The sequence below is a fragment of the Suncus etruscus genome, chromosome 8, assembly GCF_024139225.1.
Source record: "Suncus etruscus isolate mSunEtr1 chromosome 8, mSunEtr1.pri.cur, whole genome shotgun sequence".
In the NCBI taxonomy this organism is placed as follows: domain Eukaryota; kingdom Metazoa; phylum Chordata; class Mammalia; order Eulipotyphla; family Soricidae; genus Suncus; species Suncus etruscus.
In genome coordinates, this window is record NC_064855.1 from 15,732,020 (window position 1) to 15,747,390 (window position 15,371).

A 15,371-nucleotide genomic window follows, 5' to 3' on the forward strand; every position below is an offset into this window, starting at 1 on the left:
ACACAGGCTCTCTTCACTTGGGGACATGCAAGCCTACATGTGGCTTTTCGTGGAAGGCGCAGGCAGCTTTCAGAAGCGAAGGCTGAGGACTTCCGCACTGTTGAGAAGCACTTGGGCCACCTCCAGGGGTGGTGCAGTCATCTTCGGTGTACTGTTTACCCAAACACACCCCCACCTCCTTCCCGCCCCCCTATGTTATGAGGCTCATTTTCTAGACCTGGAAGCCACAACGGATCGAAGAAAAGTAATCTTCCTAGAGTCACAGACCTCAGGGTCAGTGCAAGGACCTGTCCTCATCTGTTCAAGGTCATAGGCTCGAAGAGCCCCAAGACATGAAGCAGATGATCTAAGACAATGGCTCCCCAAGGTCACAGGACACTAAACACAGAGGAGACAAAACAGGAATCCCCAGGGTCTTCAACTGTCGGGGACCACAACATCTTTAATAAATACACAAACAAAATAAATAAGCATTATGGGGGGGGGACCCTGAGGCAACAGTTAATGACTAGGAGCACAGAGTAGAAGGCTCCTGGCTGAACTCCTTCTCAGGATTCCCATGGAAGGAGTGGAGGGCCACGACCCAGGCCTACCTGTACTCACCCAGTGGCTGCAGGGAGGTTTGGCCCATGCCTGATGCCCAGTATAACTGATGCAAGATAACTGATGTTCTACTGGCAAGTTCATGATGCCAGCAGTGGCTCTGTGCTCTTCTGGTCCCAGCGCAGGGGAACTGCCACCCAAGGGCAGCATAGATGATTATATCATGAGCCATTCTCTTCACCTGGGGTCACTGCGGCTCCCAGAAGGGGCTCTGTGCTGGGGACCTGAAGCTGGAGGCAAGCAGCTAGACTGAGCCCAGGACCACATGAGTGTGATGTTTGACCTGTGCAGGCCACCAGCTCCTCTAACCAGGGCAGCGAGAGCAAGGGTTGAGCAACCTGGACAGGGCAGGGCAAATGGGCATGAGATGTGTCTGTACCCAGCGGATGTGTTCAGAGCCAATAGCCTCCCCTGCATCTCAGCTCCCACATTTTCCTGGGCTCAGGACAGATGAAGCATCGTGAAACAGGAGCATCATGGATGTGGCCTGAGAGTGTCTGGTGTCCACTCTCTGCCTGGGGAATCTAAATGGGGGGGCATGAGGTGGGAGAGGTATCCCCAAGGCCCCATGCCAGACCAGAGGTCAGCACTAACCACCCAGAGACCACATTTGGACTCTGTCCCCTCCCGCCCAACACAGGTCCTTTGCAGCCTCTATCCTGTGGGAGCCTGACATTTGCAGGACTAAGTCTGGTCCCCCATGTGAGCAGATTTCAGCCCTGAGCCTCTCCCCGGCTCAGGATCCCAAAGCCCCATAGAGGAATGTCCTCAGACTTCTGAGAAGCAGTCTGGCCACCAGCATTTTGTGCGGCCGTATCTAGGTCTGCACCCCCACTTGGCGTGTTCACATCTGCGTCCTGTGTGTGATACAGAACACCAGTGTGGGTATGTTCAGTTCTGCATTCCTCATGGGCATGTCCAGTTCGCCTGGTCCTAGCCTGGATGAGGACAAACGCAGCATGGCCGGGCAGCGAGTGTCCCAGCCCTGTGTGACCCTGAGTCACTCGTCCAAGTGCAGGCTGGAGATGAGGGGCAGGGATACTAGGTCTGCGTCAAGGCTGCTCAAGAGACCCCCATTGGTGGCCACAAAGTCCAGAGGGGCCAGGTCGTGAGCAAAGCCCCAGCCAGGTGCTCCCAGGTCTCCATAGGTAGTCACGGCCAGGAGGGACCATTCCTCTGTTGTACGGTTCCACTGTTCATCTGAGTCCTCTTCAGGAACAAGAGTCCTTCCTGGATTGTCCTGTTTCACATATCCCTTGGCCAGTGCTGGTGGAGGCCAGCCCATCTCAGCTTCTAGGCATGCCTGGAATTTGGGGTCAAGGCCATCCGGGGAGCATGGCTCTTCTTTCAGGCAGCCCTCCTGCACTGTCTTCTCTTTGTCTCGGGTCTGTTTTAGGTAGCCTTGGAATGCTACTTCCACTGGGTCCTCCTCCCTGGGCTCCTCAGGTCCCAAGGGATTGCATTGGTCAGTGGCTAGGCCACTCTCTTCACATGCAGGCTGCCCCTCAGGGTTTTGGGCCAGGCTGACACCACTGTCATTCTCCCCTCGAGGTTCCCAGTGGACACCGGAGCCAGGACACAGACTGGTCTCCTGCAAGCAGATGCCACTGTCTGTGCTGTTGTTGCTGGCGCTTTGCTGTACCTGCAGGGCTGCACTCTTTTCCAGAATGTCCTCTGTCTGGGGACCCACCAGGAACTGTATCTCTTGGGTGGGCAAAGAGGGCTGAATGGTGGTGCCAAAGCTTTTACCTGTATTGCTGTACAGCTTTGAGTCCTGCAATTTTGGGCAGACCTCGGGGAAAGCCTCCTGGTCTAGTGGGTGAATAAGGTCTTGGCGGAGAGGCTGACTCATGAGGTCCAGGGGGGTGGACTCCTCAAAGACCTGGTGGAAGAGCAGAGAGGGAGGGGTTGAGGTCACTTGTAGGCCAGGTCAAGGAAGCAGGAGGGAGCTTGGGGAGGGGCTGCCAGGCAGTGCATGGAGCCAAGCTTAGGCTATGACCCATGATTCCGCCTCATGGTAAAAACGCTTTCTGGCCTCTAAGCTCTGCAGCAGAGATGTGAGCCTGGACTCCCAGAGCCCAGCTGGTGTGGCAGGGAGCAGGGAAGATTTTGGGGAGCTTTCCCAGGGGCCCTGAAAATTTACTTCATCCACTTTGCTAGATCTCGAAGTACATGTCAAATATTTCAGGCTTTGATCAAATAAGAAATGTGACATCTATTATTTTTTGTTTGTGTATTTGCTTTGGGGCCACACCAGCAGTGAGTGCTCAGGGATTACTCCTGGATATACGCTCAGAAGTTACTCCTAGCAGGCTCGAAGGACCATATGGGATGCCAGGAATTAAACCTGGGTCGGTTGGTGCAAGGCAAACACCCTACCCACTGTGCTATCACTCTGGCCCCTGAAGAAATGTGACATCTACTAGCCCATAAATAAAATTATTTATATTTATTTAGCCAATATTTAGCTCAATATTTAGCCAAGGCTCATTCCACAAATAAGACTTATTACCTGTGCACTGTGATTTATTCTTCCCTGTTTTTGTTTTGTTTTGGGGCCACATACAGTGATGCTCAGGGTTTACTCCTGGTTCTGAGCTCAGGAATTACTCTTGTAGGTGCTCAGGAGACCATACCAATTGAGTTGTCAGGTACTGGACCCAGATTGGCCTTGGGCAAGAAAGTTCTCTACCTAATGCATCTTCGCTCTGGCCCCTGTTCTGCACTTCTTCCTTCTTCCATCCCAGCCAATCCACTCCCACCTATTTTATTGTTGGTGCTCAGGCTTGTTCCTGGCTATGCATTCAGAGAATGGCACTCCTGGAGGTGCTTAGGGGCCATCTGCGGTGCTGGAGATCAAACCCAGGTTGGCCACATACTATCGTACAGTATGGAAACTATCTTTCCAGCCTCCCATTTTATTTTACACATTCGATGTCAGCCACCTTGAGGATCTCTCCCCTTCTGAGTTGTTGGCTCACATCACAGGTGACGGCTGTGGGAGGGGGACCTGCTGCCCATTAATTGACAAAGTTCCCGGGAAAGTTTCCTAGCCCAGCTCCCCTTACTCAGCTGCCCCAGTCATAGCAGGGCTCCTTCTGTTTCTGTGATGCTTTGGGCCCTTTGAGTGGAACATGGCTGGGTACCCTTAGCTGTGGGACTCAGTGCATATGCTGAGCCCCAATCTCTGGCAAAAGCAGGATCCAACTTGCTCCATGAGCCTGAGTTTATTATTCCTCAGCACGAAGTACAGGAACCATTAGGCACAGGGCTGGGACCAGAAACCTTTACAACTCTAGTATTTGGAGGTGAAGGCCTGGCTCTATCATGGGTCTAGGTAATTTCTCCATCAAAAATTTCATCACAGCATTTTTGCCACATCACTAAGGGGTCATGTGGCAATTCAGCCATAGAGGAACATTCAGGCAGGGGTCAGGACAAAATTATCCACGAATCATGGACAATTAATAACATGAAGGAAAGGAAAAAGAAAAACCACTACTCAGGGCCAGAGAGGTCGTATGGCAGATAAGGTGTTTGCCTTGCATGCAGACGACCCACGTTCAATGTTCATCATCAAATATGTACCCCTGAGCACTACCAGGAGTGAGTGATTTGTGTGTGCAGAGTCAGGAATAATAATCCCTGAGGGTCACAGGGGGTGTCCCCCATCAAAACAATAACATCAACAATAAAATCTCAGCCAAACCCACAAAACTCGGATTCAGCTACATTAAAAGCATAAAGATCAAAAGACAGGGGCTAGTGTGATAGCACAATGGAAGGGCACTTGCATGGGGCCAAATTGGGACTGACTTGGGGGTTTCCCAGCATCCCATACGGTCCCCCATGCCTGCCAGGAGCAATTTCCTTTTTTTTGTTTGTTTGTTTTTTAGGTCACACCTGGCAGTGCTCAGGGGCTACTCCTGGCTCTATGCTCAGAAATCGCTCCTAGCAGGCTCTGGGGACCATATGGGATACTGGGGTTCAAACCACCATCTTTCTGCATGCAAGGAAAATACCCTACCTCCATGCTATCTCTCTGGCCCCTGCCAGGAGCACTTTCTGAGTGCAAAGCCAGGAATAACCCCTGAGCGCCTCTGGGTGTGCCTCCCCTCCAAATAAAAAAACAACATTATAACATGTCTTTTAAGGATGTACACAGAATCACGAGATGCTGCATCAAGAAAGGGCTTTTCCTCAGGACATGCAGCCTTGGGATTTTCCTAATATTCAGCACGATTAAAGGCCTTTGGGGCTGCATTTCTTGGGGCCTGCACTTGCTATGAGTGTGAATGGAGAGAGGAAAAGATAGAACCAGCCTTTGCCAAGAGGGGCTTTCGAATCTGGTCAGTGGGAAATGAAAAGCCAGTGGCCCTGAGTTAGATCTTTGTTTCTCAGGCTCAGGCTAGTCCATGTAGAGGGGCTGCTTGTGGTGAAACAGCGGGTGCGAAATTGCAGACATGCAAAACTCACAGCCAGCTTGGCCTGTGTGTGTGTGTGTGTGTACTGCATCCTCCTAGCTGGTGGGGGACCATATTATGCTGCTGTGGTGGACAGGGTTTGGGGACACTGAGTCCGGGGCCAATCAGAGACACTCACCAGGACAGCAGGCAGCTTCCTGCTGTGGTGCACGTAGAGCTGGAAGCCCAGGCACGTGGCCAGCACCCCAAAAAGCAGCAGCACGAAGACAATGAAGAGCAGAATGTTGATAGCTGTGATATCTGTAGAACCAAAAGAAGGGCTTGCACCCTGCTGCACATGGAGGCCAGGTCCAGGTGCCACCTAGACACCCCCAACCCGTGGCTCTGTCTATAGTGTTGGCGGGGTTGGTGGGAATCCCAACTTGGACTCTTGGCCCCACCCCGGGGTTCCTTCCCAACCTGGACTCTGATCTGAGTTGTCTGCGTGAAGCCGCTGGACACAGTAGGGAAGAACACAGAGGTTTTGGAAGGGGGGGGGTAATCCTGTCTGGGCTCAAATCCCAGCACCCTCTCCCTATCACGAGTGACTATGAGGCTGGACATTGTATTGGCCTCTCTGAGCCTCTAAAGGGAGAAATAATAGCATCTACCACAAGATGACGGTGGCTTTGGTGTCATAGCTGCCAGCACTTAGCAAGCTGATGATGTTTTTAAGCATGTGGGGATTTGACCAAAGTGGCACTGAGACTCAAGACAAGTGGGAAAGCTGGGGCCCATCCCTGACTGTGCGTACCTCACTTTTTTCCTAGGGGAAAGCAAATGGAGAGTTGTCTGGGTGCTAAACACCAGTTGGCACTGTACTCCAGTTAAGTGGGAGTGAGGCTTACAGCGACAAGAAGCCCTTGGTGGGTCCTTCTTCATTGGAAGTACCCTGAAGTGTCCTGAATGTAAGGCACCACTTTAGCCCTGGGTGTGCGTGCCTGCTTTTGCTCTGGCTGCTGGCAGAATGCAGTGTCTTACTGCCATATGCTGTCCTGGATCATTCTCTGTGCCCTCCACCCAATCTCCTCAGCACTGAAACCTTCCAGCAAAACCCTCAGAGCCTGCCTGCCTCCCAGTTGTGGTTAGCAGTCAGCTGCCATCTGCTTCCTGTATAGGAAGAAGGGCCCTTGGTTTCCCCAATTCCAAGGAAAGAATACAACAAACAGGAAGTGCAGCTGTCTCACAGTTCCAGGGAAGGGTGTCTCTGTGCTAGCAGAAGCATCCACTGAATTAGGGGGTGGGGCAGCTGGCTTTGATTCCACACTCTAAGCAACTGAATCTGTGTCCTGGGCCTTAGGGTCTTCTTATGAAAGGGGGACAGGGAGACTGCTCAAAGGGCTGAATGACAGCTTTGCATTTGGGATCCCCAGATTCCATCCTCAACCCCATGGAGTTCTCCATGTACTACTGGGAGCAACCCCTGAGCACTGACTGAGCTGAGTGTTACCTCTGATTACTGTTGTGTGTGGTTCATTCCCCAGTTTTGTTTTGTTTTGTTTTGGTTTTGGTTTTTGGGCCACACCTGGCAGTGCTCAGGGTTACTCCTGGCAGGCACAGGGGACCATATGGGACACCGGGATTTGAACCAACCACCTTTGGTCCTGGATCAGCTGCTTGCAAGGCAAATGCCGCTGTACTATCTCTCCGGGCCCCATTCCCCAGTTTCTAATAATCAAGGGGGGGTTCATGCGGTCACATAGGACTATGTGGGGGTACAGAGGTCATCTCGGGGGTATGAGGCAAGCTGCCTGGTATGGGCTATCCTCCTCTCCCCAAAAGCAGTTGCCGCCCCACGTACAATGCTGGGTGAGCTTCACACACTTCTCCTCGGACCATAGACCTGGGTTTGTGCTACTGGAGATAGCTGGTTTCACCTTGACGCAGAACTCTCCCACCCGTCCGGCTATGGGAAAGTTGAAGCTTTTCTTCTTATGGAACTTGCTGACATTCTGAAAGGAAAGTAACCAACTGTGAGTAGAAGCCCCTTGCTTCCTGGCACCATGATGCTGGAAATTAGAAGTATGGAGATCAAATTGTGTCCTTATTCCTAAACAAATCACCGTTAGCCCCGAGACCTCACCCTTGGGAATGGCCACGGTGCCTTTGATACTGAAGAGGGAGAGAAATGCCTGTAGGCACTGTAGTCTGCTGCTGTGCAGAGCCAAAAAAAGGAGGACTCTTGCAGGTTCCAGATCTCTCATCTGTGGGTTGTTGTTGGGATTTTGTTTCCTTGCTTTTGGGCCACTCAGGTGTTAGTTAGGTCAGAAGTTACTCCTGGCTCTGCACTCAGTAATCATTCCTGGCAGTGCTCATGGGATACTGGACAGGCATGTGAAACAAGCACTATACTATCTCTCCGGCTCCTGTGGGGGTGTCTTTGGGCTTCTTTTCCTCACTTACAAAATGAACTAAAAGTGCTACCTGTACAGTGTTAAAACCATGAAGGCTTAGGAGCTTGGGAGATGAACTCAGGCCTGTGTGGGTGAGGCCCTGGGTCTGATCCCCAGCAATACAGAAGGACAATGTGTCTTTGGAGGGGGAAGTGTTGGCCACTAGGAGGAAGCAGCTCCCTAGGGGCACACGAATTATGTTTCCAGTCCTGGGAGTCCCTGAGAACTCCAGCCCTGAGCCCCGGCCAGTGCCTCACCGTATAGTTCTCTGGCACCTTGCGAACAGCGATAGCATACTCGTAGTCGGGGAAGATTTTTTCATAAGTGTCGTCTGGAGGCGCGATCTGGGGCCTGGGAGGCTCGATGGTCACAAAGATGAAGCTGTTGTTTACCTTCAACTCGAAGCTGCCAATGGTCAGTGTCACTGAGGGAGGGCAGAGATGTGAGGCTGCAGGCTAGATCTGGGTGGGCCATCTCACCTAGACCTGGAGTCAGAAACACCTCCTTGCCTTTATCCCCCAAACTACAGAACATAGGACTTCCTGGGGAGCAAGCCCATGCCATATGTATGCCACAAACCCATGGCAGACAGACCAGATTTGGCTTTTAGAAGCTGGTCCGAAACTCTAATTTTAAACATGTTGCCTGCATGTGTCAGAGGCCAATGCACAGGTACCTGGGAGCCAGTGCACAAGTACCTGGGCCTGTAAGTCTGAAGCCAAAACCTGTAGCATAGGCTAGTCTATGCAACTGGAGACCCCATCAATTTAGCATTTACTTTTTCTCTTATCTCTGTAGAGATTATACCCAACTTTCCTACTGCTTTAGCATGAACACCTCAACTCCTGGAAGTAGATCCCTAAGTGGGGAAGGGAGACATTGGCCCTTGTCCTGGTCCTGCTGACTGCAGAATTGTGAAGTGCCTGAAAGTCGCTTCCTCTCCTGAGCCCTGAATGCTGTTTCCTGACTTGGCTGTGGTGGCCCATGGCAGAGAAGCAGCTGGTGGGCCGCCACTGCCAAGTCAAGAGACAACACTCAGGCCCATTCGCCTCCTACTCTACTGTTGCCAGACACCACCAGTTCCCTTTTTCAGTCTTGCATCCTGTATGACTTGGCTGAATTTCATAGGAATCAGCTCCCAAAACCTCTTCAGAGCCAACCAGGCACCGAGGTCCCCGATGGGGAACCGGGCTGATGTGGCCAGCTCAGGGAATGGAAAAAAGCTCTGGACTCCAACCTCTGGCTGGCCCTGGGGAGCAGAAGCACCTTCGTCCTTGCTAAAGCGGGTGCCGGTCTCAGTCCAGTCTGAGTACTGGTCTCCCTTCACGGCTCGGACTTGGGCTAGGTAACCGTTGTTGTGATAGAGGTCCAGTGTTTTCATAGTGATGTCGCAGTGCCGTGCCAGAGTCTGTTTACAGCTAGGAATGGGAGTCCAGAACTCTTGGCCATACCTGGGGAGTATACAGACAGCAGGGGGTCAGAGCCTGGGACACCTCAGGGTCCTCCACTCTGATTCCTTGCCAGAAGCTCTCTGTGCTCCTAGGGCTCTTCCGGATTCCCTATGGCCTGGGATAGTGTATCTTAACTAGGGGCCATGTAGCCTTTCCTCAAAGGCCTCTAGCATAGTCCAAGGTGAAAATAATGTAAACCGGAGGTGGGGGGCCAATTGGTAGGAAGTGGGGCAACACTGAAGAAAATGGTTCAAAGGGACCATAGCTGGAAGAAGGTTGAGATACATTTACCTAGGGAATTCTTGAACTAGATCAGGGTGGCTGTCGTTCCAGCTCTCCCCCATCCTTGCCCCCTGCCCTCATCTGACCTGCCCCTTCTAGATATCTCCAACTACTCCCAACTATGCCCAACTGCACCCACTTACACTCAGCTCCACCAAACTATACCCATCTACACTCAACTGCTCCCTGCTATACTCAACTACTCTAAGCTGCACCCAACTGCTATACCCAGCTATACCCAAATATACCCAACTACACCCAGCTACACCCAATTGCACCTATCTATATCCATCTACATCCAACCACTCTCAACTATATCCAATTTTACCTAACTACAAGCTAGTCTGGCTTTTCTGGTAACCCGGATGAACCCGGATGTTCTCCCTATTTTTGTTTGTTTGTTTTGTGTGTGTGTGTGTGTGTGTGTGTGTGTGTGTGTGTGCTTGTTTTTAAATGGCAGCTCCTGGTAGGGAGAGGCTCTATTTTGCCCTTCTCACCCACTCCTAGTGCCCTGCTTAGCTTGGAAGAGACTTAAGTAATGCTTCCCCTCCCCCCCGCCACCCCCATCCAATTTGGACCCTCCTGCTCTCTGCTCACCTCAGGATTTCCACTTCGTAATAGGTGCTTTCGGACTGATTGGGGCTCGGAGTCCAGTAGAGGACATGGTGGAAGAATTCCGCTTTAAACCGCACAGATGCAGGGCTGAGCAGTCCTGTCCAATTGGGGAAGAGGGGGCAGTCAGGGGCGGCAGATTTTGGGGTGGTGGGAGCAGCCGGTCAGCACCCTGTAGCAGAGCACTGTGCCTCGAGCCACATACTATGCTAAGTACTTGGCCTGCTTGTGGGCCTATGCAGCAATGGCGACAACTCTAGTTGATTCACAGGTGAGATCACAGTGGCTGGTGCCAGGCCAGCAAAGCTGTGGGGCTCCTTGAAATCAGGCGAGGCTAATTCCTGAGCCTGTACCCCTCTTTCTGTGCCCACAGGAGGGTCTGCTGCTTCCCCAAAGAAAAAGCTGGGGCCAAGGGCTGCAGAGGGAGCTTAGATTTGTTGCTGGCTGGCTCTGTTCTCTCCTGATCCCCTGCTGGATCCGACCCCCCAAGCCCCCAACCCAAGGCATAGAAACCCATCATGTTGCCTTTTGCCTGGAGCTCCCAGATGGTCCCTATTCCAGTTCTCAGAAGAAGGCACTTTTCCTAGTGCCAGAGACCAGCCTCTTGCAGCCCAGGCTCCTGGGGTTGGGGGATCTCCACGGAAGAGCCAGCACCCTTGTGCCCAGGCTGAGGTGTTAAATGCCAGCACGCCCATAGCCTCTGACCTTCTCCTCCTCCCCACCCTGACCAGGAGTTGACAGTGTCAGTTTCCGTACATCACCCCCACTTGTCAAACAAATGCAACACTTAAACCCCGGGTTAAAGGGGGGTACAGTGGGTGGGGCAAGTCAGTTCCTCATCTTCCCATCCCCCACCACCAATCTCAGAGGACTGGACTGAGAAAGTCTCTCTTTGGACTGTCGGGGTGCTAACTTCTTGATTGCAGAACAGGAGACAGGAAGTGGGAGACCTGGAAGTGACCTCTGGGTCTGGGCTGTCTGCTCTCCCAGTATGGCAGGGTTGGTCTCTCTCCCTGCCTCAGTTTGCAGCCCCCCTTACCCTCCTACTGGAGGGGGCTTCCCTCCTCCCTTCCCTCCTCTCCTTCTAGCCTGGCTCTGGAGGAGGATGAGGAGGAGAAGTGGAGAGTGGAGAAAAGAGGAGGGAGAGAGACACCCCAGGGCAGAAATAGGCTAACTGGGGGGTGTGCAGGGAAAGGGGCTGGGAACACAAGGGCAGCCTAGTCCTTCTCCAGAGGGGCAGGCAAACCCCAGAACAGCACACAAAGGTCAGGGCTCAAGTTCAGGCCCAGGGAGACTGCCTTTGGAGAAAGCTGCCATTGGTCCAGTAACTTCCCTTTGCACCCCCGCAGTCGCCTCTGTACAGCCCCGAATGCACAGCCCACCAGCAGCCCTCATTTGCTGGATGGAGTCTAAGACGAGGAGCCCCTTTCCCCGGGAACCAGCAGCCGTCCAAGGCTCGGTTCTGAGCACCCCCTTACCTTGCGCTCGGGCTCCGGGGTGCGGACTCAGAAGTAGCACCGCCAGCGTGGGCACGACCAAGCTCAGTAGCACCATCCCCGTGCAGCATCCTCCACCGCTCCCGCCCCGGCTCCGCTGGGGGCCGGGACTGGACCTGGAGCTCGACTGCGCCCCGTCCCGTCCCGCAGCACCCCAAGAATCCCCGATCTCCGCCTCCTCGGCTGATGTCATCGGAGTCGGGCCCCGGAGCACCGCCCCCGGGTGCCGTGGCTCTCAGGATGGGTCGAAAAGTGACAGTGAGCGGGTGGAAGGAGAAGTCCCCCGCACCCCACTGGTCCCTGCTTCTGGGGGCCCTTCTCTGTGATGGGGTGGGAGGTGGGAGAGTCAGGGCAGCTTGCAAGGGGTTGATGGAGCTGGGCAAGGACCAGCCTGGCACCCCACCCCTGGGTGATGGAGTTGGTGCAAAGTTTTGCAGATGCTGGGGCTGGGGTGTGGGTCCTGGGGGCAGCCGCTCAGAGTTTTGTACCAAACCCAACCTGGCACAACTGGTATTTGTGCAAGGACTGAGTTTTCTTTCACTGTTTTCTGATCACCACCTGGTCAGACTCTGAATTTGGAAAGAAGGGGTGCACCTGACTACCTTTGAGGAGTGCTTATAGCTTCCCCAGCCCCCTGGAAGATTTCCTATGGCAAGGGTGGGTAGGGGGAGCGCTTTTGCAAGAGTGCATCAGAGCAGACCTGAGCTGCACAGTTTGGAGACTGACCACAGGGAGGGGGGAACTGGTGAAAGCAGGGTATGGGGATAAACTGTGTTCTGGGGGGGCGGGCATGTGCTTGGGAACACCCTGAGTCTGGCGTTCCCACCAGGCTAGAGAAAAAAAAAATGGGACCGGAGAAACCTCATCTTCATAGTGTTCAATAGAGGTTTGAAGTAGACATAAGGACAGCCTCCGAGCAGTGGGGTGGTGGAGGTAGCTGGGGGGGGGCAGTAGGGGGAGAGATGTTGCTTTGACAAGTTTCTATTTTCCTTTTTTTCCCCTCGATTTTCTTGGTGAGGGGTTCTGGAGACCAAACCTTCTCAGTTCGAATGTTTGAGGGGTCTTTGCACCATCTTTGAAGGATAAAGATGGTCTAGTTGTGTAGAAGTGACCCTTCGAGTCTTTCCAGACCTTCCCCCTTTTCACCCTGCCTTCCCAGGAGGGGGCTGTTGTCTCCCTCTCTAGTCTTCCCTTTTAGGGTTTTTCTTTTAAGTTTTCTGGTGCAAAGGTTTCCACTGCTTCCTGCTTCAAAGTAGGGTCAGGGTCCTTGGCCCTTAATGCAAAGGGATTACATGTCCCAGTGGCTGGATTGTAAGAGTACACCTGAGTCTCTCCATCTACCCACCCCAACTTCACAATAGACTCAAGATAGAAAGTGAACTGGTTTTAATATGGTGTGATCAGTGTTGGAAAAGGGAAGTCAAAGTCAGGCTGATGTTGGGGGGTGTCAGACAACATGCACCTCTGGTACCAGCCTGACCAACTCTGGGAGTGAGGGCAGGCACATCTCTGAGAGAGTGTTCAGATGGGGTGAGGAAGGAAGTGTATCTGTGAAGTGAAGCAGGCTGCAAGAGGGCTCAGGCAGTTGAGGGACTCTGGTTGGGGTGCCAGACTCCATCTTGAGGGTGCATTTGCATTGTCATATTGGTGTGAGAACATAAGTCACCCTAGTTGGCATCTGTTCACACTTAGCCCAGGCCAGAGTCCCACTTAGCTCAGCCATTATTCAGCACAGGGGTGGCAAACAAGTTAAACTTGTTAAACTTAGTTTTAAACTGTGAGAGTCAGAGAGCCACACCAAGCAGTGACCTGCCAAAACAGATAAACACTCACACAAAAGCATAGAATTTTAACAATAATACATTAAACACATATTGCACTTTGCCATTTTGAGTGAGGGTAAAAATCCTGTTCGCCACCTCTGACAGCACCTCCTACAGCAGTGGGAGAGCACCCAGGAGGGGAGATATGTCCCATGAAAAATCCTGGAAACCTTGGAACCATTTGGAAAAAATATCCTGCAGTGGCTAGAGAGATAGTGGGTCAGGCACTTGCCTTGCTTGCAGCAACTCTGGTTTGGTTCCCGGCATCAGCTAGGGATCCCCAAGTCCTACGAGGAACATCGGTGTACATGTCCCCTGTTCTGAATGGCTTCATGTTGCTCTGTTCCATCTAGCTGCATTTCTTGTTCTGGACTGTACATGCCGGGCTCCCTAGAGATTCTCTCTCGCACATGCCCCAAGAGGAGAGAGATGTCTTCCCAGTGGTGATGAGTTCTCGATCTAAAGGCTTTCCCATGGCTGGTAACTTATAGTTCACTACTGGCATTAAAGTAGAGAGACCCCTCCACAAGGATTCAGAGTCTGAAGACAGGTCAACCAGAGATACCACTGCACCCCACGCCTGTAGTTAGCCAGGACTGGCAACCCAAGTCCAAGTCTTGGGCACTGTCAAGTGGTTCCATGTTCATATGGTTACAGATTTATTAACAGAAAAGCAGCAAAGAAGATGTCTTTGTTCACTGGACACCTATAAAGAAAAAATTCCAAGAAGTTTCTGTGTAGTGTTGTGTTGCATTAAATAATTAGCGATGGATCTGGATAGTGCTGGATGGAGGTGGATGGAGAGATTTTTCTCTGCCATCCCAGGCCACGTGGCTCCGCAACCCCCATCCAGCTGGCGGGTCCCAGGTTTAGGTGAACCGTGGAATCAGACTCATCCAGAGACAGGCATCAGGAAGTATCAGCTTTATTCATGCCCTATCCATCTTATAACCATTCAGCCATTCTTAGCTAGCCCTGCATTTTAACTCCTTTCAGCCATCTTCCCTTTGACATCCATGCTGGCCAAAGACCAAAAGGGCAGAGCCCAAATCCCCTGGGTCAAAGCCCTTATCTACCTTTTCCAAGACCCCTCCCAGGAAATGGGCGGGGTCTTGCAGGTAAGGTCAAGTTACCTGGAGGGATGAGGCTTCACTGTTGGAGATGGGGGAGACTGTGAAGTTTGATGTTGTGAAAAGAGAGAGGGGACCCAAAAGCTACTAATGCATCAGGACCAGGCAGAGTGCCAGTGAAAGGTAGCTTATATGTTCCCAATTGACATAGGTTCTGCATATTTATCGCCTGGGCTTGCTGAGTTGCCCCACCACCCATGCTAGCAGAGGTCCCCTCAGTGGGACAGAAACAGGCAATGAAGAGGAGAGAGCTGAAGACTTTCTGCTGAAAGTCCCAGATGCTGGTGCCAACTGCCTTTCTTCTACCAAAAGTGCTTTGTAGGAGGACCTCGACCCTCACCCCACAACAGCTTATGGAGGTTATTGTTAGGCTAGAAGGCAGCAATAAAGCCCCATTGGAGAGAATCTAACAGCAGTGAGTTGAGCAGGGCCCCCCCACCCAGATTCTGGCCTAGGTAGCAAGGCCTTTCCAACCGGTGGCTCCTTGGTGGGGCCCAGAATGGGACCAGGAGTTCAACCATGTCTGTCCTGTCTCATAGTGCCCCAAGTGTCCCTCCTCAACTAAGGTCAACATTAGGATCCTGGGAGCACCACCCTTGGGTGGTGCCACTCTCATGGTTGGTCCAGATCAGAACAAGTAGACTGTGAGCAATTGGGTGGTGAACTCCTCCACACCCCCATCCATGACTGCTTCTGGGGACCCTTAGGTGTCATGGGATAGATGAGGGGGAGGGTCAGGGCAGCTTGCAGGGGTTTGTCTGAAGTGGGGCAGGGACCAGACTGGCAACCCCACCTTAGGGTGCTGGAGTTGGTGCAAAGTTTAGCAGATGCTGGGGCTGGGATGTGGGTCCTGGTGCAGAATTGGGTACCAAATCTGCCCAGGCTCACCTGGTATTCATAAAGACTGAGTTTTCTTTCAAGTTTTCTGAGCACCAGCTGGTCAGGCTCTGAACTTAGAAAGAAGGGGTGCACCTGACTACCTTTGAGGAGTGCTTATAGCTTCCCAGCCCCTTGGAAAGTTTTCCTGTGACAGGGGTGGGTGGGTCCCGGGTGGGGGAGCGTTTCTGCAAAACTGCATCAGAGAAGACCTGAGCTGCACAGTTTGGAGACTGACCACA

The 15,371-nt window shown here is 52.5% G+C and overlaps 3 protein-coding genes across 3 annotated transcripts in view; 1 reads left to right on the forward strand and 2 right to left on the reverse strand.

Moving 5' to 3' along the window:
* UBE4A (ubiquitination factor E4A) overlaps nt 1-15,371 on the reverse strand; it is a 626,538-nt gene that overhangs the window by 292,027 nt on the left and 319,140 nt on the right. The gene's annotated exons all lie outside the window — the stretch shown is intronic.
* IL10RA (interleukin 10 receptor subunit alpha) lies at nt 1,422-11,425 on the reverse strand. Its single transcript, XM_049778400.1, has 7 exons — nt 11,283-11,425; nt 9,790-9,904; nt 8,726-8,910; nt 7,717-7,883; nt 6,868-7,006; nt 5,206-5,327; nt 1,422-2,485 (listed from the first exon to the last, which is right to left on the reverse strand). The coding sequence occupies exons 1-7, from the start codon at nt 11,356-11,358 to the stop codon at nt 1,604-1,606; spliced, it is 1,686 nt and encodes a 561-aa protein (XP_049634357.1). The 5' UTR covers nt 11,359-11,425; the 3' UTR covers nt 1,422-1,603.
* Nucleotides 11,487-15,371, forward strand: part of TMPRSS13 (transmembrane serine protease 13) — a 57,328-nt gene continuing 53,443 nt past the window's right edge. The window contains exon 1 of the mRNA XM_049778401.1: nt 11,487-11,637. Coding sequence (XP_049634358.1) covers nt 11,487-11,637 — 151 coding nt within the window. The remainder of the gene's footprint in view (nt 11,638-15,371) is intronic.